The sequence below is a fragment of the Melospiza melodia genome, chromosome 8 (assembly GCF_035770615.1).
Source record: "Melospiza melodia melodia isolate bMelMel2 chromosome 8, bMelMel2.pri, whole genome shotgun sequence".
Taxonomy (NCBI): Eukaryota; Metazoa; Chordata; class Aves; order Passeriformes; family Passerellidae; genus Melospiza; species Melospiza melodia.
Window position 1 is genome coordinate 21,018,394 of NC_086201.1, and position 23,178 is coordinate 21,041,571.

General features: G+C 36.6%; 1 protein-coding gene across 1 annotated transcript in view; it reads right to left on the bottom strand.

Annotated features, from left to right (window-relative positions):
- The window catches only part of OLA1 (Obg like ATPase 1), a 92,858-nt gene that overhangs the window by 42,215 nt on the left and 27,465 nt on the right, over positions 1-23,178 (bottom strand). The window contains exon 5 of the mRNA XM_063162163.1: positions 6,824-6,999. Coding sequence (XP_063018233.1) covers positions 6,824-6,999 — 176 coding nt within the window. The remainder of the gene's footprint in view (positions 1-6,823; positions 7,000-23,178) is intronic.

Below are 23,178 nucleotides of genomic sequence, written 5' to 3' on the forward strand. Positions count from 1 at the left end.
AATCTCTTACAATTCCCTTGCTCACTGACTTTAATAAAAATACAATGGGCCAAGTAATGGATTTAGGACAAGTCCTTCTATTTAATATCTTCTCACAGAGCCAGTACAAGCTGTACACAATAAAAGATTTACTTAGAACTAGATGCCAATAATGTTTATGAACCACAACAAGCACTTTCACCCAAAACATTCTACAGGCATTCCAAGCAATGTAATTCCTGTTAATAATCCCCAAATTCTCCTGTGTGGGTCATCCTTGCAGCCTCTACAGCATTATACACGAAACAACTCAGTCACGGGTTGTTTCTCAAAAAGCAAGCAAGAATAAAGAAAGCAGTCCATCTACAAGTGATTATTTCCAGCAGTTCAGAAATTCAGAACAGGGAAATTGCACTGAAAAGTAAAATTAAATATCTTTCGCAGAGTTTCATTAAACTTTCCTTATTCCATTAGCCAATCACAAAAATTTTCAACTACATCCATGTGTGAATGCATTTGTTGTAGATTTGTGTGAATTAAGCTGAATGAAAAAGGTGTCTTTTTCAGAATACAGTTATTTTTATACAGTGTTATTTTGGCATATGCACATAGAGTTTAAAATTACTTAGATCTAGACATACTAAGGAAGGCATGATTTACAAAATTAATTACTTTAAGCTACTTGTCAAATCTACACAGGAAAGATCAGACTTGACAGAAAGTATTTAAGCACTGACTTTTCTCTGTCTACTGATCATACCAAAAAAAATCCAAATGTGTGTTTACACATTATGTATTTTTAAGTCAGGCTTTACTACCAATCAATTCACAAACATCTGCCATGCTACATTCAAAATGTTCTCCAGAATGAACTTTAATTTCCTCTAAATACCACATTAAGCACAGTAAATGGTCCACTCAAGATTTTAGGCATAATTATGTGCATTAAGAATATAAATATTTTCTCGATTCCCTATGATTTAAGTTAGCAATTGTAAAAGCCATCAGCAGAGAGTATGTCAACAGTGCATGTGTACACTGCTCCTTTCTTTCCCTCTCCTGTGGAACAAACTGGCCTCTCAAACTCTCCTCGCACAAGGAGACGAAAGAAACTGGAAAAAAAACTTATACAATTCACGACTGCATTTATCTTCAACTTGGAATAGAAGAAAGGTGAACATTCCCAACTGACATCATCAGTTGGAGGAAATAAGAGTTCATCCATCCGTGAGAACTCTGGCAAGTGCTTGCAGCAAGGGGTCAGCAAATTCTGCTTGGCACATCCCATTCATCAGAATATTGCAGGAAGGAAAGGTTTTCAGCCAGTATATATTGGTAGTAAGAACAAACTGAATCTACCAGCTCTTTGCTGTATGTGAAGTATCCCCCACACCATACTGGTGATTTTAATGACAAATTATGAACAAAAGAACATCTTTCAAACACTTACTATATTCTCAGGACAGGACCCAAGACATTAAATGTTAGGGAGGAGAATGGAAGGGATTAAAGCTACTTAAACCACCATTAGGAATATTTTGCTTTACTCTTCATAGTACATATATGCTGACAAATACACTGGCCATAGGCTGAGTGTAAGTGTTCATTATTAGATCATTGTCCATCACAGTAACAAAACAAAGCTTGATGCCTTTCTTTTAAGCTGAATAGGCACTATGGTGGTTCTCATACCATTATATAAAAAAGGAGTCTCTAACTGCTCTTCCATAACTGCAATTGCTCTTCCTATTAAAAAATGTGCTTGATTTGATAAACTAATCTTATTTTTAAAATGACAGACTTTACAATGGAGACTGGTGAAAGCATCGCATTCAACCCAACACTGGAAGATCAAATCCAGTGAATGCTGATCCTGATCTACTGTAGAAGCTGCCTTTCAACAGAGAACTGGAAGGTCAAACACTGTGCACACTGATTCTGACCTAAAGATTGGTTCTTCATGTCACTAACATCAAAAATCTGCATCAGCTCAACTATAAACAACAGCCTTGCAGTCAGATATGTAGATCTCAATACTGTTAACATAAGAATTCTTTTGTGCTGGAATTCAAGATTTTGGGCTCTATCTGTTGCAGAGCTGTCAATTCTAAGGACTAGAACTGAATCAGCCTAGAAGGACATTGGAAGAGAATCCTGAAATAATGTTCACTTCACTGCATTAGATAGTATTAACTTAGAGACTTGTCTCCAGGACTGAAAAATCCTACCAATTAAAACATATTTTTTAAGATTAATTTTATCATTTGTACATTCTGATTTATAAAGTCATTCATATTTGAATTTGACTTTCAAATCCCCTGCTATCCAAAATGACAGATCAATCATAAGCTAATAATAAAGTTTAACTCAATATCTATCTAATGTCTCTGCATATACCATCATCAGACAGATTTAAAATATAAAATCAAAAGTACTCTGACTGCTTTCTGAAATTATATCAGCACTGTTTTAATACATTCAAATAACAGGAGTATTTTTATTCTATAATATCTCTTTAGAAGGTTATAGCCAAAATAATATTTAGAGGTATATAAAGTCTGAAAGACTAGTACCCTTAGTAACAGTAAACAGTCATTTCTGAGAAGGCAGTGGGAATACTTGCAAAACGGACAATACATGTGTAAAGGAAGCTATTCCAAGCTTATGTCAACATGACATGTTGGTGATCTTGGATCATATTGTGCCACTGATTTTTAAGTAGAACTTGAAAATTATTTCACTGATAGCTCCTTAACAACAGTAAGCTATTTTATTTCTGCTGACAGGGGATCAATTCTCTGAGAGACAGAAGAGTTAACATGATTCAACTGCCAAGCCAGGTCACTGGACAAAGGTAAATTTACCACCTGTAGGCAATGTAGGCTTTCACAGAGGAAAAATGATAATTAACAAGTTATAACACCATGCAAAATGCAGGCAATCAAGTACAAATCTCAGATTTAAGTCTTGATGACTGATATATAGTGTCAATTTTTTATTTTTCTCCTCCAAAACCTTTTGGAGATTTCAGACTACCAAGTTACAATGGTGGTGGCTTATTGATAAAGCAAATATTCTAAAGCAGAAAATTCATATTTATAAAATGAGACAAATTACTTCTAAAACTCTCAACCAGTTGAAATTCTTGAGACATTCTCAAGCATCTTCACCTTGAATTGTTCCAAAAGGAATGGGGGAAAGAAAACAATAAAAAAGAGAGATACTAAAATTTTAACATAGTGCTTAAAAAAAAACCCAAAACAATCCATGAATATCAAGTCTTTTCCTTCATAAACTCCCGATTTTCCTGAAAGGGAAAATGACTGGGAACACTTGGTGCACAGACAAGAGCTGTTTGTTCCTCATCTCTGCTACAGAAGAAAAATATTCCTAAGAACAGAATATTAGCAATAGCTGTGTATTATATTGGAAAATAATTTTAAAAGGCAAATCTTGAGAAGTTGTCTCCCAGTCCTGTCCCATCCTCTATTTTTTTGAAGACAATCTGTTTGGAAAAAAGTATTCATTTCAGGCCATACTGTCTCTTCATAATTTTTTTTTTTTTGCACTAGAAAAAGCAAGCCTTGAACAGTAGCTGCAAGTGCATGGAAACATTACAAATTGTGCTGGACAGGGAACTTTCCCTGTGACAGACAAGCTAAATGCAGAGTGCAATGGACTGGGGAAGTGCAGACTGACCAAACTGCCAAAATACACTCCTAACGTCTGGCTACCCTTTTAGGAAGGTGGAATAATCTTTAACTGCTTTTTTCACTAATCCCACAATGTTTCCCTCCTAGACTTGTAAATCATTTATGCATAGTCAATCCTGCTATAGTGTACTATAGTATATTACATATAATGCAACCACAGGCCTTGTGCAAGCCAAAACATGAAAGGAAAAGAGGCAAAGCAAACTGCACAGGAGTGCCTCCCAACCCAGTGGAGGAACATCTGAAGCCCTGTAGTGGCCAGAAATGCCCAAGAGCAGCTGTTACAGTCCTACAGCTTCACAAACTTGCTTCTAGAAGCTGCATAACTGGACCTAAGGATTGATTTACCAGGAGAAGAAAGGAGGTTTCACAGGCCTTCACCAAAAAAGTCCACTTTATGAAGTCTAGTGTATATACATTACAATTCAAGCATGCAAGTCACAGGGAAGAGAGGCAAGAAGGTCCAAGATCAGCAAGATTCAGAGGCAGTATGCCCCCCATTTCCTTGAAGAGATTCCCTAGTGACTATAGTTCCTCCATGCAGCCTTTGTCTCAAGGGAAGCATTAATTTGTGCTTCCCCACTGTTTAGCCACCCCCTCCCATGAAACAAAGGAATTTCACGCCTTTGAAACCTCCATTGTTGTTGACAAACTCAGCTGAGACTGGTCATGTGTAACAGCTATTATTGGGAACAGAACGGGCAGAGCAACATGACGTCAAGAACCTGATCTTTTCTGTGCATGTGCTCATAAAAACAGGATTAAGGAAACACAACAAATGACAGGAAGTGTGTCACAAATACAAGGTGACAAAGTCATTTTGACAGGTGAACAACAGATGAAGTAATAGTAAGGAGACTGAAGGAAGAGGCAATGAAATGGAGGAAAAACTGAAGCTGGGTAAAAAAAGATTAATAATAAAGATTTGAAATTTTTCTTTAATCTAAATTGCATTTCTAGATTTGAAGTTTTTTATTTACTGTCTCTCTTAATTTGACGATAATCTGATATTTTCTGTTTTCAAAGACATACCAACTTCCTGTAGTTAAAAAATGACTAAGAGCAACTCCTACCATACAACCATAACTATACCTACCACCCATCAAGTTATCTGATCACTTTTACAAACTCTATTTAAAACACACTTCAGTTATGATTCTTTGTAATCACAAAAGTGCCAACTTCTTCCTTCACACACGAAGAACATACATTGTGATATAAAATCCTCAAAGCATCCACAGAGGTACACTCAAAAACTAGATAGGAATGTTCCATCACAAGGAGCTGAGCAGAGCTGTTTCCAAAGACAGCCACACAACAAAGTGAGTGAGAAGAGCTCGAGGCTGGGCAGAACAGCATCACAGCATTCCTCATTTTCATCCTGTCATACCAATGTGAAATTTAGCTTTAGGATGAACTTTGAATTCGCTACGGACAGGATTTTTGCTTGCCCCTTTCTTTAACATGAATTAAAAGGTGAAATACTGTGTGAATGCTATTTGAAACTGCAGGCATAAACTGCACTGTTCGTCTAAGCATGTGAAACCTTTTGTGACAGATAAAAATCGCTGCCCACATGTACTCAGGGCTGGGTTCACATGACAGATAAGACCTGAAATGAAGGTTCTTAAATGAAGGTTCTCTCTCTCTGGGCTTACATAAAGCCTTTAAATCTTCCAACAATAGCTATTTTTTCTGGCCTAGACAAATCAAGAAATAAAACAGTTTTCATGCCAGATGAAGACTAGTTCTTCACCAACAGAAGGTACCACGGAAGTGCTTTTTAACACTGCATCATGGAGCAGAATATTTTGGAGGGGGGTGTTCACTTTCAGCTCCTGTCTGTTTCCAGACACTAGGCAGGGTCAACAAATTTCACTGCACTTCAATATTGATAAATTAACCTGGCAGCACCAATACAGCAATGTTTTTCTTCTTACTTGGTTGTCACCGACATCTTTTCATAAAAATCCTTTCTTTAGGATTTTTCCCCCTTCTGAGAAGCTGTGGCCTCAGCAACAAAATGTAAAGAGTGGTTATCTGCTGCTGGGGAATTCAACAGGTGGATCCGTGATTGGTCTTGGGTGGATGTTTGGATTTACTGACCACTCACGGCAGAGCTGGGTCTCGCTCTCTGCTGAGACACAGACCCTTGTATTCATTCCTTTTCTATTCTTAGCTTAGCTAGCCTTCTGAGAACTTTTCTCTCTATTCCTTTTGGTATAGTCATAATGTAATATATATCATAAAATAATAAATCAAGCCTTCTGAACATGAGGTCAACATTCTCACCTCTCTCTTCACCCTGCAACCCTTGCAAGCTCTATAATACTTGGTATCAAAAAATCCATCTGAGAAAACAGTATCTTCTTAATATTACTTGCTAGACATAAATAATTTATTTCCACACTGATAAACTGTTGTAATAATTAGAAAATGCATTTTATATATCACCTGAAATATTTACAGAATATTAATGACAAAGAAAAATGAAGGACTATTGGCAAAGTATAGGGGAGTCAAAAGACAAGTAGGAGTAAAACAACAATTTGCAAAAAATATACTCGGAAGTTGATAATTATTATACATTACTAATTTACAAAGAAACATCACTACTACCCTATGATAATTGAGCTCATTTAAGCAGATTTCTACAACAACATTCTAAAATTAATTTCAACTAGCAGTCTTCATTTAACATGCGCTAAAAGACACAAAGTGCAATCACAAAAAAAAATACATTCACTTGCTGGCTACAGGAATACTAATATCAACATAATACTAGAACTTAACAGTAGGAATAAGTCAGAAGTAACTCTGAACTACAACTTAGACATTGATGTAAATTTGACAAAGGATTGGCAATTCGCATACAAAGCTGTATCAGCAAGAAAATAACAGCTGAATTTCAAAAGTTACAATTAGCTACATCTATGAAATCTTACACTGACAGCACAGCCAGTCATTCTAGTATTTTTTCAACTCATAATAATTACTTTAAAATACATATAAAAATAGTAGTAGAGTTTTGTATTACATATGTGGGATCAACAAGAAAACCCAACAATACAAATATTTCAATTCAATGCTGACAAGACTTAATGATTTACTTTTATAGGTCATGTACTTACATATTCAGGTTTTAATTTCTTGTCTCCTCCTCTTACAGCTACTTTTTCAAGCTTATCTATGCTCTGCAGGATCAGCTCCTCATCCTTCAGTCTAAGTTCTTCATGTATAATTTCGATGTCACGAACAGGATCTACACTGCCTTCAACATGAGTAATATCATCATCTTCAAATGCTCCTAAAACAAAACAACATTTAAATTACCTATTAAGCTAAAAAGACATGAAATATATATCTAGAACATACTATAATGAGTCAAGAAAGTTTGAAATTGAAAAGCCACGTGGTTGTCCCGCCCATGTACAAGTGTCCTGTGCAATGTTTTATATCATACTGGTTTAGTATGTTAATTTACACATCCACTCCAGGATCCAAAGTTCCCTCTCTGTATATCCAAAGCATAGCACTTTGCCATTTCAGGACAGGACTTAGAGCATTTAAGAGATTCTCCTAGAAAGGAATGGGCTGGAGCAGTTTCCTGAAAATAGCTGGTGTGTTTTACAATATCTAACCCAGAAGTAGCAAACACAATAGCTAAACTGAACATTGTGGAACATTTTAATACACACGGTAATGATTACAAGAATGATGGAGAGAAAACCTTTCAAATCACCTTGGCAGACCTCACTGGCTGCCCAAGAAATGCATTAAGAAATGAAGAAGTTCTAGACAAAGAATTCTGAAGTTCTGAATGACTCTTAGTGTTTCCAAGGGAAACAGGGCTTAGAAAAAAAGGCCTGAAATCATCTGGCAGACCTCGTCCCTGTTTCAATCTACTTTATCACTGTGGTTCTGACGGTGATTAGATAATGAACCACTCAGACACACAATTTACACAGCAGCTAATTTCATCGGCCTGATTTGAGGGTATGGTTTTTAGGGGGCCATCAAAGAAGCAGATGAAGGTGCATTTGTCATATATGAGTGACAACCATTCACCGTATCTGAACAAAATGGTGCTGGCCCTTATTAGAAACACATGCTATTATCACATATTTAAAGTGCAGTTGAAGCCATAATTTCAAATTGCCAACTGGAAACATAAGGTTAAAACAACCAGATATTACTGACGCATGTGTGCTGACTTCATGCCCTTCTGATGACAATCTGGCAACATAATTCAACTAGGATTGAAATTATCAGATAAGCAGCATCACTTAAAAAAAATCCTACTCCCCCAAAAAAACCAATGCATGCTTTAAAAATAAAAATATTAACAGATAAAAAGAGTTTATTAATTCTTCCTGCATCAATTTTCAGAGTACTTGCATACCTAACCTGTAACATTAAAGATATGCATGAGAAATCAACCATGAAAAGAATGTTACATGAACATTGCCAAAGTTAAAACTTATTTCTTACACAGGAAAAAAATTCAAGCCATTTCTTGTACTGAAAAACATAACAAAAAGGGTAAACAACAAACAATTCCTTAACTGATATACAGAAAGTTGTGGGGGTTCTTTGTCATCATTAACACCTTAAACTTCATCTTTTGTTTTAACTTACTGAAAACCAAGATTATAGCAACAAAGCCTTACACCAATGCACATGGAACACAGGTTTAAAAGGTTGTTCATAGTCAAATATCAAAACCATTTTTACATAAACCTATGAATAGCCTTTCAAATAGTGGTTACCAGAAGTTCCCCCCTCTCTCATTAACTGTTACGCTCCAAAGCGGATCGGTGAACTCCCTGGGTACAAGCACAATTACCTCAGCAACAGATCCTGGTGCTGGCCATGATGGGAGAACAGGCTGCTCTGTTAAATGGAAACACTCCACACTAATCTATACCAGTGTCAGGCAATCAAGGAAGAGATACCATAGCCCCTGTCTTCCATGAATCCTTACTTGCACACCTGACAGAATGAGATGTAGGCTATTCAGATGAGCAAATATTAGAGAACAGCTTAACTGCTCTGTTCTAATTTACAAGGAAAATATTGAATAAAAAGGGTAGAAGTAGGAAGATGTCACCACACAGACCAACAAAAAGTCTACTTGCCTCAGCCTTCTCAACAGATACATTGCATTCATTCACTAAAAGGTTAACTTTCTTCCTTATATCGAGAAAAAAAGCCTCCATGACCATGTAAATAATATCTTCTGACATCCCTCTGCATCTAGTGTCCATGGGTTTAAAAAGCAACAAAACTCCCCACACTGTTAAAGTCAGGGAAAAGCTGCATGACCATGAAGATCTTCCATTTAGAACATAAAAATAAAAACTAAAATAAACTGTTTGTTTTGGTCTTAAGGAAGGAGCCTTCTTGAAAAAGCAAGTGTAAGGTGAATTAGCAACAATAAAAACCAGCTTATATATTAGTTATATTTTTCTGTTTTCTTCAACAACAGCTTCTATTCTTCACATCTTCCCATTCCTTTTCACAAAAAAATTGTTCTTTATTCATTCAAACCAAATTAATTCAGCGTATTTCCACCCCTATAAAATTGACACTATAACTTCACCTTCACTGTCTTCTCAGCCCACTAAAGCCTTTAACCCATGGACCCTTCAATGTTCCGCCAGAGTTTTCTTCAAGTTTCTTTCTTCCATCATGCCTGTGTCAGCAGCCACCCTGCAGTTCACTCAGGCAACAGGCGGACAAGAGATCTGTGTTTGGCACAGGCGGCTGCTTGCTTGGGTAAAAAGCCCCTCTTACTGAGCTTATGATTTCCCACTAGAGGCAACAATTTACCCTTCTTTCCACCTCACTGGGTTGCTTGACTCTCCTCATGGAATGAATGAACACTAGCTGTATATTCCATTAAAGGCATGGATTTTAAGTAAAATTCCCAATTTTACATTTAGAGGAATTCCCATTTAGACAGACACAGTCCATACAAAAGTGATAGCTTTAAGATTTTTTTACACACAGAAGACCAAACTGGCAGTAATGTCCACATCTTAGTACAAATGAGAGATTCTTCAAGGCAACAAGACACTGAGTTCTTTTTGTGAATCTCTTGATCAGAGTTTCAATGTCAGCTTCAGCCATCAACCTAAAGCAGATCACACCCTGCCCAACAGCCTAGCTAGAGAATGACACGGATACGCCCTCAGGGATGAGGGAGACTCAAGAAGAAGGGAAGGAACAGGCAGAGTGACACCACTAGGATGGAAGAGCCTTAGTTTTTAACTTTGTCTCAATATCCATGTGGGACGTATCCTGACGTATCCTGATCTATTATGCCAGCCTCCAGCCTGCTCTGCAGTGACGGTCTGCTACAAATCACACTGAGCACTGTAGGGAATTCAATTCCAGTCTGCAGAGCTGCACGCAGACATAGCAAGCCAGAAGGTGGTAACCTTAGGAATTGGGCTTTGAGCAAGAGAAGATCTCTAGGAAAAAGTACAGAAGTGAGAAACTTGCAGTTAAACTACTAGAAAAATGTTTTACTCAGTACCTGATTTTAAAAACTGCCTATATTAAAATGCAGAGTAGTAGGAAAAATGGAGTTGCAAAACTGAGTTTATAAATAAGATAAACAAGAAAATGTGCATATTATTTACAAGATTCAATGACAAAAATAAGAACCATAATCTCAATCTATAAACCTTACCTGTAATAGACTGTTAACAGCATATTGCTATTTATTACTTTGTCTTTCTGCCTTTGTGTGAAATACCTCTGTCAAGCAAGGCCTTTACTTCTCTTTTGTTGGGGAAGATGTTATGATAGCCCCACCTTCCCTGCAGCACACACAGCAGCAAAACAGAAAACCCAAAGGCTTTATTTTAAAGTACAACAATAAGAATCCCATCACTGTCCAGTTAAAGATAATGCAATATCTGTACCATGAACATGATGCACAAGGTGGACACAGGCTAGGAACGCTGAGTAGCACCAGACTAGTAGCTGGTACAGCGCACAGTGTAGAAAAACAGTCTGATGAAACTAAAAACTGCCGAATTGGAAGAAGCAGGGAAAATGGGAGGTGGGTCTAGAGATACAAGATGACAGCCAACAAATGAGAATTTTGTTTTTCTGAAGGAACAGGTAAGACTGCCTTGAGTATCAGGCAAAAAAACCTCAAAATCAGTTAGTTTATGGACATTGAAGAAGAAAAATGAAAAACAAACATTGACAAAGAAATCCTCAGATTAGCTTATCTGATACTGCTCTCTCATTACAACAGAATCTATGAGAAAAATAATGGGGACAAGGCAAAACAGACATTTGGTAGTCTTATTTTGATCTCAAGCTGAATATAGCTTGGGAGAGCTTGGTAGAAAAATGAGGGAGCAAAGGTTCCCCAAAATTATACTAACAGGGCATCCAGATAAGGAAGCAAAGGACTAGAATGGGATGGCTGTAAAACAGCACAGACTGCAAACATGGCCACGTGTCAGAGGTAAAGCCCACACTGATGATGAGGTGTGTTTAAATTTTGTGAACCTCAAACAAACCATGTCTGTCTTCTTACTGACATAATGAGGCCTCAATTTCTGTAAATAGGAGGGAGGCTTACAAGGTTAGCAGCTTGTTCACACAATATCCTCTGTAGTACATGCACACCTGCAGGATACAGGCAGCTGAGCTCTGTGGTCTAGCATCTCAAGTTTTCATTAAGAAATTAATTTTTTCAAAGTTGTGCTAAAAATTCATCTTTTAAAAGCTGTTATGATATTTTGGAAGTTCAACAAACAACAAATTGATCTAACTACTTTATTTATTTTAAAATAATACTAATTAAAAAGCATATTTACAATTAACATCTCCAAAACTAGTCACACCACTGAGTTCTCATGACAGTATGACCTATGGACATAATGACCTTCTCCAATGAATAAAATGAAAACCCACTGTACTTCCCACATCTTCACCAATGCATTTGTTTTAAAACATAAAGGGCCTCAGCATTTCTCAAACATTACCCCAAACCACACCACCTTCCTTTTGACTTCTTCCTTGAGTTACACTGCCTGTGCTCCAAAACTGCCTTCTTTCTACTGCAGGAAACAATGGCATACTACTGTAAGAGGAAAAAGGAATCAATCTGCCACATGGGCAAAGAAATACATACATAAAAGAGACTTACTCAAGAATCTCCCCAAGGAACCATGTGTTTGTCAACAGCCAAGCTAATCACACAGCAGTAACAGGAAGGTCAACTGGGAAACTCTAATTGGTAATTTAATTACTTTAAAAAATCATTACTAGTTCTCAGGAATCTCTCTCACATATCCTAGCAGAGGTAAACCATAATTTTACCAGAAGATTGTCAAAGGAAGTTGAACAGAAACCATGTTTCTTATTTTAAATATTATATATATATATATATATATATATATATATATATATATATATATATATATATATATATATATATAAAAGCTTTTTCTCAAATAATCTCCCATAACATCCTGATGGATTTGCACTCTACCTTCAAAAATCTGTCACTTCCTTTAGTGTACAAGAGCAAAGACTACAGAGTTAAAAACATCAGGCTCACTGCAAGTACACATCTGCTGTGGTAAATTCCCTTCATGTTTTAGCAGTATCCAGATACTGCTATTAAAACAAGACAAGTATTTAGACAGGAAAATGGTAAAGCATAATACTGGAGCAGGATTCATTTTTGCCAGCTAACAGCCTCAAAATAATGATATAAACTGAAATTACTAGAAGGAGCTTGGAAATTATCACTGCCACACCCAGCTCCCTCTACCATTGCCCTTAGGCTCAAACTTGAAATATTCTTCAGTTTTGGGGAAGGGTTTATCTTTAGCTGAGCACTTTATCTGGGCTGTCTGGGTCCAAGTGTGGTGGGCCAAAAATATGTTTTTAAGTGGCATGAAAGATAGAATGCAGCAATAGCTGGTTCTGCACATTTCTTTCAAATTATTGGCTTAAAATGCAGAAAACAAAATGAATGGAGAAGATGTGCAACTTGAATCTGTTTTTTTCCTGTGGAAGTGCAGGAACTGTCAATTTGTAAGGTCTTGATGGCAGCCAGGACACACAGTCTAGATTTGTTCTTGACAAGCAAAACTAAGAGCACATAAATATGTATACAGGACAGCCATAACGAATGTCACTTTTAAATGGTATCATCTAATGGCATGCACATTTCTTCCCATTTCTTTCAAAAATCAGCTTCAAAATTCCTTTGACAAAATTTACCTCTCAGCCTCCAGAAATTTTTGCATTGCTTATGTTATACCTGTCAAGATCTGATGACTGTATGTTATGTATTCATCTGAACAGAACCACTACACTTAGTTACAGGCTATCATCAACCAATTCATTCTCTTGCTAAAATCAAGTCATCCAATTACTCCTTGACTAATCAAGGCTGTTTTGGCTTTTTCTTTTTTCAAAAGGTACTCAACAGCATAAACAGTTCACTTACAAGAAATGGAAAGGGGCTAATCAGCAGAATTATTGTTTTGCTGCCACAATTTGCAGTATTTAAATGTAGTTGCTGATTGGACTGAAAGTTTTATGATATAGCATATAAAACTAGTTCGACATAAAAACGAAGAAGATGCCTATAGCCTAAACCTTATTGTTTTTAGCTGCTCCAAGTTGCCACTGAGATGCTAAAATCTAAATCAAAATACTACTTCTAAACTTATCTTATTCTGCTCCTAATTGCAATTATGGAAATTAATTATTATCTTCAAGATTAATTTCTCTTTTATATACCAGTCGCTTCATTTCTCTAATTATCCTTACCCTTAAAGTAAAATGTAACCAAACATTTGGCTAACACTAAAGCTTCCCATAATGGCATTCTGGCATCTTGCATTCATTTACTAAAGGTAAGCAGTGTACTGGTACATGTTATGCTGCAATTAAGGGGGATATTTACAATTTGACCAGAATCCGAAGTGCATCACAAGCTGAAACTCCCATTTAGGGTATTTAGGGTAATGACCAGCCTTTTTTGTCAATAAACTATAAGGGAATGTTTAATAACAGCACCACAAACCAGAGCTAGGCAGTAATTGGTGCTTGCACTTGCTCTGCACATACATTCAGTGAGTGCTGTCAAAGGGAGCTGCTCGGCACAGCCGGGCCCGTCACATCACGGCACACACAGAGCCCCGGGACAAGCCCTGACGCCAACGAGCAATAATGTTATCTGGCCACTCACTGTGGGAATGGGGGACACAGCAAAACAAACTAAAATACTGTAACTTGAGTGGGAAGCTAGAAGGAGGGTATTTCTTTGAGCTACAAAAAAACAAGACTAGAAGTGTAAAAAAAAAAAGTATAATTAATATCTATACTTAGACTGGCTTGACATGCTATCATCAGTATTCCAAAGACTTAAACTGTAAAAGATACTGCTATTTCTGACTGAGGTGTAGGTATATTTAACAATACAGAATGTACTAAACTTTGATGATAGTACATTTTACTATGCATATTTATTATTAGAAGAAAATAATACCATCAGAATCAACATTTTTACAGCTTCTTAAACAAAGCACATGTTAACAAAGAACCAAAAATAAAGTAGGTTTAGCATGTTTTCCCTTACAAGCTAATTTCAAGTGAAATTAATCACCTGTAACACAAACCTAATATTCTTTAAGCAGAGTAATTTTCAGTTGAAGAAGATGCACCTGCCTACATCTTCAACATAAGCAAAATCAAGTACAAAAATACATTAAATAAAACGTTGTAGTAAACCTTGACTTCTGAAGAAAGAATTTTTTAGACATCTTTTGTGGCTTTGTTTTGTGCTACAGCCCCTTAAGTTTTGTCTTCATAAAGCCCTAACTAGTTGTAATCACTTGCAGTCTAATTGTGGACATTTATCTGCTTTTCTTATGCATAGAACATAGCTATTAAAGCTGAATGGTGATGGTGTGAAGTATAGGTTAAATTGGGTGAAATTAAAGCAAATTACTCTGGGATGTGGAACTCTGAAAATAGAAACCGCCAATGATTTGCAACCCTCTTGATGATCAGCTTCACAGAACCCTAAATGACAAGAAAACTTACATATTTTAAAGTTAACTAGATTTTTTCAAAATAATATGTATAAATTTATTTCAGATGCAAGCAGTCACTCTGGCAATAATTATTTTGTCTTACCTGCATCGTAAAAATATAAGAAAAGGTTTTCATTTCCATTTAAAACACTTGTTTTTATTCTCAAGTTTAGCTGATTTTTAGCAACAAAACCCAGTTCAGAATATTAGGCGCAGCATTAATGACTTTGAACACAACACTGCAGTTTATGTGTACCATATGGCTATACAGACACAGGATGGTAAAAGCAGCTGCTTTGGGCTTTCTTGACTGGTGTAGTATTAGGACTTAATTCATTACTTACCTATATAAAAGACAAAGCAGCTCCATTTACCCTGCTGAGCCCTAATACCACAGCAGTCAGGAGAGAGCAAACCGCTCCCCAAAAGTCAGAACCAGCAGCTGAATGGCAGCCCTTTCAACACCAAACCTATTGGGAGCATTTGACAAAAAAGGGCACGTCTATTTCTGCACCAGCAGACACACAATGAGAGCATGGAGAAGCAATACGGGACTCTAAATGACTGTAGTATCAACTTCTTAAGCATACAAAGAATTTACATTTGCATAAAAGTACTCGTAAATCGAGTACTGCACAAGGTCAGAGATAAAAATTAAAATCTCCCCGGGAAACACTGAGGCAAAGCAATTCACTTCAGGACAAGAGAGTTGGCAGAAGAAGCCACAATCCAGTTCCTGATGGAGGCAGTTTTATCAGAGAGAAGTTGTTACCAAGATAGTCACTCCAATGAGCTTCTCTATAAAATCCTGCTCCAGAGCTCCTACTCTTGAGTGGGCCTGGCAAATATTAGTGATTTATTTCAGATGTAAAATGTGTTTACTTGCCACTGCTCTCATCCTGGCACCACTGGGCTGTAGTCATCCCTCCACAGGCAAAACCTTCTACCTGCTTTGATTTGCTATCAAGTTGGTCATACTGAATAAAGGACATTATTTGACAGCTGAAGTAAAAAACCTTTGTCCCTGTTTGCCAAGGGCTTGCTCTGACTGCCCTTGATTATATATTGTAAATACTAACACTGCACTTCCCACCAAATAGTTGGGACACAATTGGGATATACTCCTTAATTGCCTTTCTTGCAACGTGTTACCTGAGTAATTCAAACAGATTCACTATCAGAAGACACCTTGGAAAGGGCAGCACTTGATGTAAAACATTTTGAGATGGCTAGGGCATCACATAAATTGTTTAAAATTCCCTAGGAAAAACTAGCCTCTTTGTTCAGATTTTTACAAACCACAATTGTGTTAACAGTAAGAAGGGGCAAATTGGGAACTTAGCCCGGTCAAAAGCCTAAACACCAAAAGAATGCATATGCTTGCTTCAGAGACAAGTGCTCTTGTCACCCTGGGCTCAGTCCCATTCTATTTTATGTTACTTTCTGTTCGAATGACTGAAAATCTCCCTTTGTGAGTTTAAGTCACAAAAAGAGAAGCAAACAGGAGCAAGGGGGATTCTCCACAGAACTCCCCTCCCTGGTGAGTGTTCTGCTGCAGCACTGCCTGCATAAAGCATACAGCACGCAGGAAGGTTTGGCCACAAACACCAGTGGATTACTTCTAACATCTCTGTGTACCATACATCCAGATTTTCCTACTCCAAAGCAGACTGAAATTCATATATTTGCAATCTGATGGAATCTACACTGTACAAAATCATAGTTTCCTAAGCAGAAGCCATTTGGAAAGTAGAAATATGCCCAGGTAGAACTGTGCATTCATACTGCCTCCAGAAACACCCTATCTCTGTGCTGCATTTTGCCCCTTTTTTTCTGAAGCCAGTCATCCTGGTCTTCTCTTTAGGAATACTCAGTTTCAAGCTCCATGGTGCCAGTCATATCTGCAATCTCTCAGGATCACCATAACAAAATATAACTGCTAGCAGTAACTATGTTTTTAAGACAATATATCTGCAGAGATCATGAATAGCAACTAGCAGCCATTAGCAGAAACACACAGGGCAGTTCTACTTAGCCTTGAATGACAAGATACATAGGAATCATCTTAATTACTCATGGACTATTTATGTGAGTCACAGATTGATTATGTCAAAGGTGCAGTAATATAAAAAACCTACTTGAGCTCTGAAGTTTTTATTGGGTCTGGAATAGCACTACTTAGAGGTTTCCATGACTGTACTCCTACTGAAACACTCTGAACTCCTAATGCTAAAACAACAAAGTCCAAGCCACTAAACTCTGCTGAGCCCACTCTGACTCCTGTGCAGAGATAGCTCAGCTCCCTGTCCCACATTCTTCACAACCTGTAAGGTTGGTCTTTGCAAAATAATGAAGAGAACGAGCAGTTCAGTTCAGCACAGAATGCAAAACTACAGCCCTCCTGAAACCCACAACAAAGAGTACAAAATTGTTTCAATACAGCAACTTCTCTTCAAAAGCATTTAAAGCAATAACTTAAGATCTATAAATACCAAGGGAAAAAAACTCAGCAAGAAGTTTTCAGCTACAAGAAATGCTTTATCCAAGAAGATTCCAAATATTCTAAAAGTTAAAATTTTGCTATGATAAAACAACAGCCCTACAAAGCTGTCAAAAGTCCTTGCACTGCCTTACAAAAACGCTATAAAAATGGATTATAGAATTTGACTGGTGAGGGAAAAGAAAGCTATGTTTCAGAGCAGTCATTGTTTACCAGAAGAACAAGATAGTATTTGGAAGAAGAGTACTTACAAGGAGTTGTAAACTCAGTCCATCACATGTTAACAAAGAACCTTATTTTCCATTATCTCAGTGCTGCACCTTTAAGGATCTATTTTGTTGCAAAAAGGAAGTGTGGAGGAATAAACATACTTAAGGGAAAGCCAGTTGATATATAATAAAAATGAGAGTTTGTAAAGATTTAGATCAGCAAATATTGTTTTATCAGTGCCATTAGGTATGCATATGCCCTATATAAATTTGTAATGAAGTGCAGGGTAGCTAAGTGAATAAAATAGCTTTAAAAAGAAAAGCAATATGCCTCTCAGTAAATTTACCTTACAAAAATATGCCTCATCATAAAGACTTCCCTCTGGACATTCTGACCCACATTCATAGTGTAAAACAAATTTAATGCAAAAGAAGCAATACTATTAATCCAGATTTATCCTTTGCAAATAAATTCCTATTTTAGAAGAGTGCTGCCTATGGGTTTCTAGTAATAAAAATTAATAACAATAATTTTAAAATATATCATTAGCTTTAGCTGCCTCATTAAGTTAACAGCTTATTTTTCACACACTATTTTTCACATGTTTACTTCTCTACAAATTAAGAGATGTCACAGTTCTTAGGACCTCACATCACAGTACAGGCTTGCAATTACAAGAAATCTCAAATGATCTTTCCAGAACAGAATCTGAAATACTAAAAACACAAGGTAATATATAATTTGCATCTTATCTGCGATGCTAAACTTGATAAAGAGGGTTTGCAACATTTCCTGTTCAATGTTCAAATCTTCATGTAAAAGCTGACCACATAAAACTTGATACTAATATTTTATTTTGGATGTTAAGTCTCTTCCTTCACAATCATCAAAAAAACATCCCAACAAAAAAATAATAAATTGTTTGCTATAGACTGGCTGGCCCATCACATGGGAAGTAAAGAACTCATTTTGTACATTATTTTAGTAAAGTAATCCCTAGCCCTCAGACATGCACTTTTTTCCTAGCAACGTTTTACTCAAATGGCAAGTATACTGTGGAAGATATCAGTGTGTTCTGTAACTATCTGGCACCATCTAGTAGCCACTGACATCTTCTTTACTAGGAACCATTAAGAGATTGTGTTAAGAAATTGTGAAAGGCTGATACTGAGTATGCAAGGAATAGTAACTCAGACTTTTTGAACATCATACAGTCAAGAAAATGTTTTATGTTCAATTAGGTAGGCAGGTATAGTCACTAACTACTTGTGTACTGTGCAAATGACGTCTGGCTTCCTTGAAAAAGTACATTAAGTACTTGTGTGTATGTTGGAGTTTTCAAGCAATCTAAGAATCTGCCAGCAAATTTTAGCAGCAGTTGACAAAATGCATTGTTTTATACATGTATGCAAAAAACTGGCCTGTTATTCCCTTTTCCTAGCCTCAAAACACACAAATAAATCAGAAACTAAGAAAGAAAACACTGACTTTGATTAACCTGAATCATGGCTATACAGGGTGTTTTTCCTATGACTGCCAGAGCAGAGTGCCTTCTAGGCCTTAATATTGGGGAGGAGGGATGGAAGAGGAGTAATATGAATATATCAAGGCTACTTCATTATGTTCCTGAGGTGTGACTGGGTAGAAATCTTTATTTCCAACAGTATTACTCCGTTAGCCTGCAAGCAAATACAAATATGCAGCCCCGCTGTTCTGCTCCTTGCAAAATAAATATATTATATTTTTGCAACATCTAACCACAGCTTTTTAAGCTGAAACAGTTGTTCTTCTTTTACTTTAGATGTCAAATCCATCACAGAAAAGAATTTTGTTTTGAAAAGACCTCCTCAATGAAGCAGTTCGTCTCCCTGCCATTTAGCTCACTGTATTTTTACAAGCACCAGGCTGAGCAAACTATGATTGAGAGAAGCCATCTTATGCACATTGCTGTTGTCCCACATCATTCAGAACAAACCTTTTTAGATCGTTAACTACCACAGGAGTGCTGATTACACAGGCACCAGCAATTTCCTAACCAATGACCACCTGAACAATGATGTGTTCAGCTTCTCAGACCCTGAAGCCTTTCAGAGGTGAATCATTTCACAGTTTGGAACTAGATCTCCATAGCAACTTCCCTTTGAGGGTTTTAGAATCACCATCCCGTAATTCTATGATCATCAAGCTCAACCATTCCCAATGGTTCTTTTCACAGCAGATGGAAAAGGAAGCCTTGAAATTTTACAGTCTATTTCAAGCAATTCATCTGGCAGCCTATTAGAATTCAAAATATTTCGACCTTCAATCACAAAGCATGTTATCTGAAGCTGTGGTGATCTCAAGTCAAGACAAGCAGACGTTTTAGTCTAATCATCCATGATGAGAAGAGACTGACAAAAACTCTTAATTCAACCACCATCAAAATGCTTATTTTAACTGCATGAAAGTCTTTCAACAGGCAATGAAAACACACCATGTACCATTTTATCACAACCTTCCATTCAAGGGAAATACGAATTCTGAATATTGGCATGGATCTTTGCACTCCCTGACTGCTTTTGAACAAATATCTCCTCCTTGGAAGTCAGTATAAATCCAAATCTACCACATTATTTTTTTTCAACAGCTGTCAAGGAAAATGATAGAAGCAAACTGCAATTAAACTTCTCATGATTGAGTACAATAATGCTGCAAATGAGTTACTTATTGATAGACCCAGTTCGTTACAGGCATCTTCTAAGAAATACAAATCACTTACTACTCAGAAAATAAATACCCATTAAATTATGAAAACACAGCATTGGCTAAAACCTTGAAGCAAAGCTCAGTTTCATGATAAACATAATCAGAGGGATGTTTAAAGTTGCGGATTTTTTTCCTTTTTCTGTTCCCAATTCCTAGCTCAATTCCCTCTGTTTGGCATTAAAGAAACGTTTCCCTTTCTCCTGAATGCTTCAGTCAACCACTGAAACAATCCCATTGGGGCACAAGATCTTTAAACTTGAAAATATTTTCACCTAAAACCCCAGGCTGATTCATTTATATTCATCAACCTTAAACACAAGCTAAATTCAAATGTTTTAAAATCTCACCTATGCACTGCTATACACTACTGTGTTATTAATACTGTTATCTGATAACTAAAGAATCCAGAAGACTTCAAACCTCTCATATGCCAAAATGCCACTAATTTTTTTTACAGATTTTACAGAATGAGCAATAAGTTTACTTTTAAAAAAATTCAAAGAATCACCATTTAGTGACTTGGCAGTGAGATGCTGATATTTAACAACTGCAGTAAAATGCACAAAACTTAAAAGCAACAAGAGAAGGCCCCCACCTGCACCCAGGCACCAGTATCCATGAAGAATAGTGAAATGAGGGAATTAAGGGAAATTAACATATATGTTATATTTTGTAACATTTGTAGAGGAAGGAACACTTAATTGTTTTACTTTCTTTGAATGAAAAAATGCATATTCAGAGTTCTTAAGTAGTTAGTTAACTGAGAGAGTGGCCACAATTGAGACCCTCTCCACAGCACTTAAAATGCCACATTTTATTAGCCTACAGAGAAAAGAACAACCCCCTCCCCCTTCACTGACCTTATTCTCCTAGGTATCAGCACTGCCGAGCCACACTCTTACACTACTTCAAAGAAAAACTCTTTAAAAATTAGGAACTTATAAAAATAACCCATAAAACTAAAAGATCTTGAATATATGATTTACTGAGTGGTAGCTTACTAAGAGTTAAAATACTGGTGAAGTAATTTTGAAAAATTACTGTAAAAGAAGTGATGATGAAAATCTTTGGGGAATAAATTGGCACAATAGAGGATTTATGTTCATATATTTTTCACTGTTTGCAAAGCAGCCCGAGATCAGAGCTACACAGCTGCGTACATGCACTACTTGAAGATCTGAGGGGAAGTATCTGAACATAACCACAAAATTTAACTAAGGATCAAGCTAGAATTTAAGATAGAGTAAAGCAAATAAAAATGTTATGCATCAACTGAAAATGCAAACTGTTTATTTCTATGTACAATCGACTGAAATAAACACAGACCTTATTCTAGCAATCTGAGAAAGAAACACCATGGGAAAAAACCTTGAGTATGTTAAGTACCATCTCCTGCAAAGACCAGAGATTACAGCAATTACATATGAACAATATTAAAATTTTTAGTGGTTTTCAATGCTAGATCAGTTACTACTGCAAATATCTTTTTAAAGAGACAGAGCAGTTACAGGATACATTTTACAATACTCATCATTTTTGCTCAAGAAAATTTTCAACTTTTTTTATTTCAATGTGGAAGGCAATCAAATATCTTTGTTTTCAGATGTTTTAAGTCATCTATAAAGTTTAGCTTACTTCTTTTTGTCTGTTTACCAAACATAATATACCCACCATGTACAACCCTTCATTCAGCATTTGGTCCAGCTGAAACTGAAAATAAAATTGTCCATGACCACCAAGTTAATTAAACATCTTGCTAATTAAAAAGTACAACTGTCACTGCAACAGAACCTAAATGTATAGACAGAACTACATACATACATGCATGTTATTTTGCAGTGTAGCTATTGCTAAATGTAACTTGAACAGGAGCATTTTAAAAAATTCTTTTGTAATAGTAAATTAGAAATATCTTGCATTGTACAATTAGACTGCCAGCAAAGGATACCTATTAGTAAGACATAGGCAAATCATCCTAGAGTTACATCTTTACAATCTATCCCATGATTATGCACATGTTTTAAAGTATTTTCATGGTATTTTACCAGATATTTCTCATAAATATTAACTTCAAAGTCTAGGAGGCAATTCTAAAAGCTGTCTTCATATGCCTCTAAGAATGAGAGCTGCACTTCCAGCTTTTCCTCTTCCCAATATTCCCACCACCATATCTGAAAAACCTCATCCTAAGCACAGTAGTTATATATTAGCTCACCGTTTAACAATCTAGAATAACCTTAAGTTTATTTCATAACATATAATCAAGCAACATACAGTAATTAAAGCACACTGAAAACAGCAGTTACTAGCTAATTAACATTACAGAAACACTTTTCTTAATGCTAGAAAAAGACAAAGATTATATAAAATACGGTAGCATGACGAAGAGTTTGTTATGAACCTTTTTGTTTAAAACACTGAAAACTTCAACTTGAGAATTTGAAGTTCAACTAGTTTTAATTCATGAATTAAAAATGTCAGTGCAGGTTCTGCATGATTAGGTAAGCCATTTAGGGACTGCCCTTGCACCACACGGGTCTTGCAGGGCAAGGACCATTCACATGAACCACTACGTCCCAAAGGACAGCTCACCATCCATAAACATGCCCAACCTCTACATTATCCTCATTCCTGCAGAGCTGAAAAAATAACACAGTCTCACTATTTTCATGGCCAATGAAGTATTTTGGCATCACCACAGCACCTGAACTGCAGCAGGGACAAGCAGCAAAGGCTCTCTCAGGCTGTGACAATGACAGGCACCCTGGGCTGGACTTTGGGGATGGCTGCCTCTGGGCCCTTCTGAACACACTGGTTGGCAGCGCCAGTACAGCAGCAGACTTTGCTAGATAGTTATTTTCTGCTTTCCTATTAAATCCCCGCTTTCAAACAGTAACGGTATTTTACCTCTACATTACCTCTATTTTTAAACCCACCTTGTACTTCT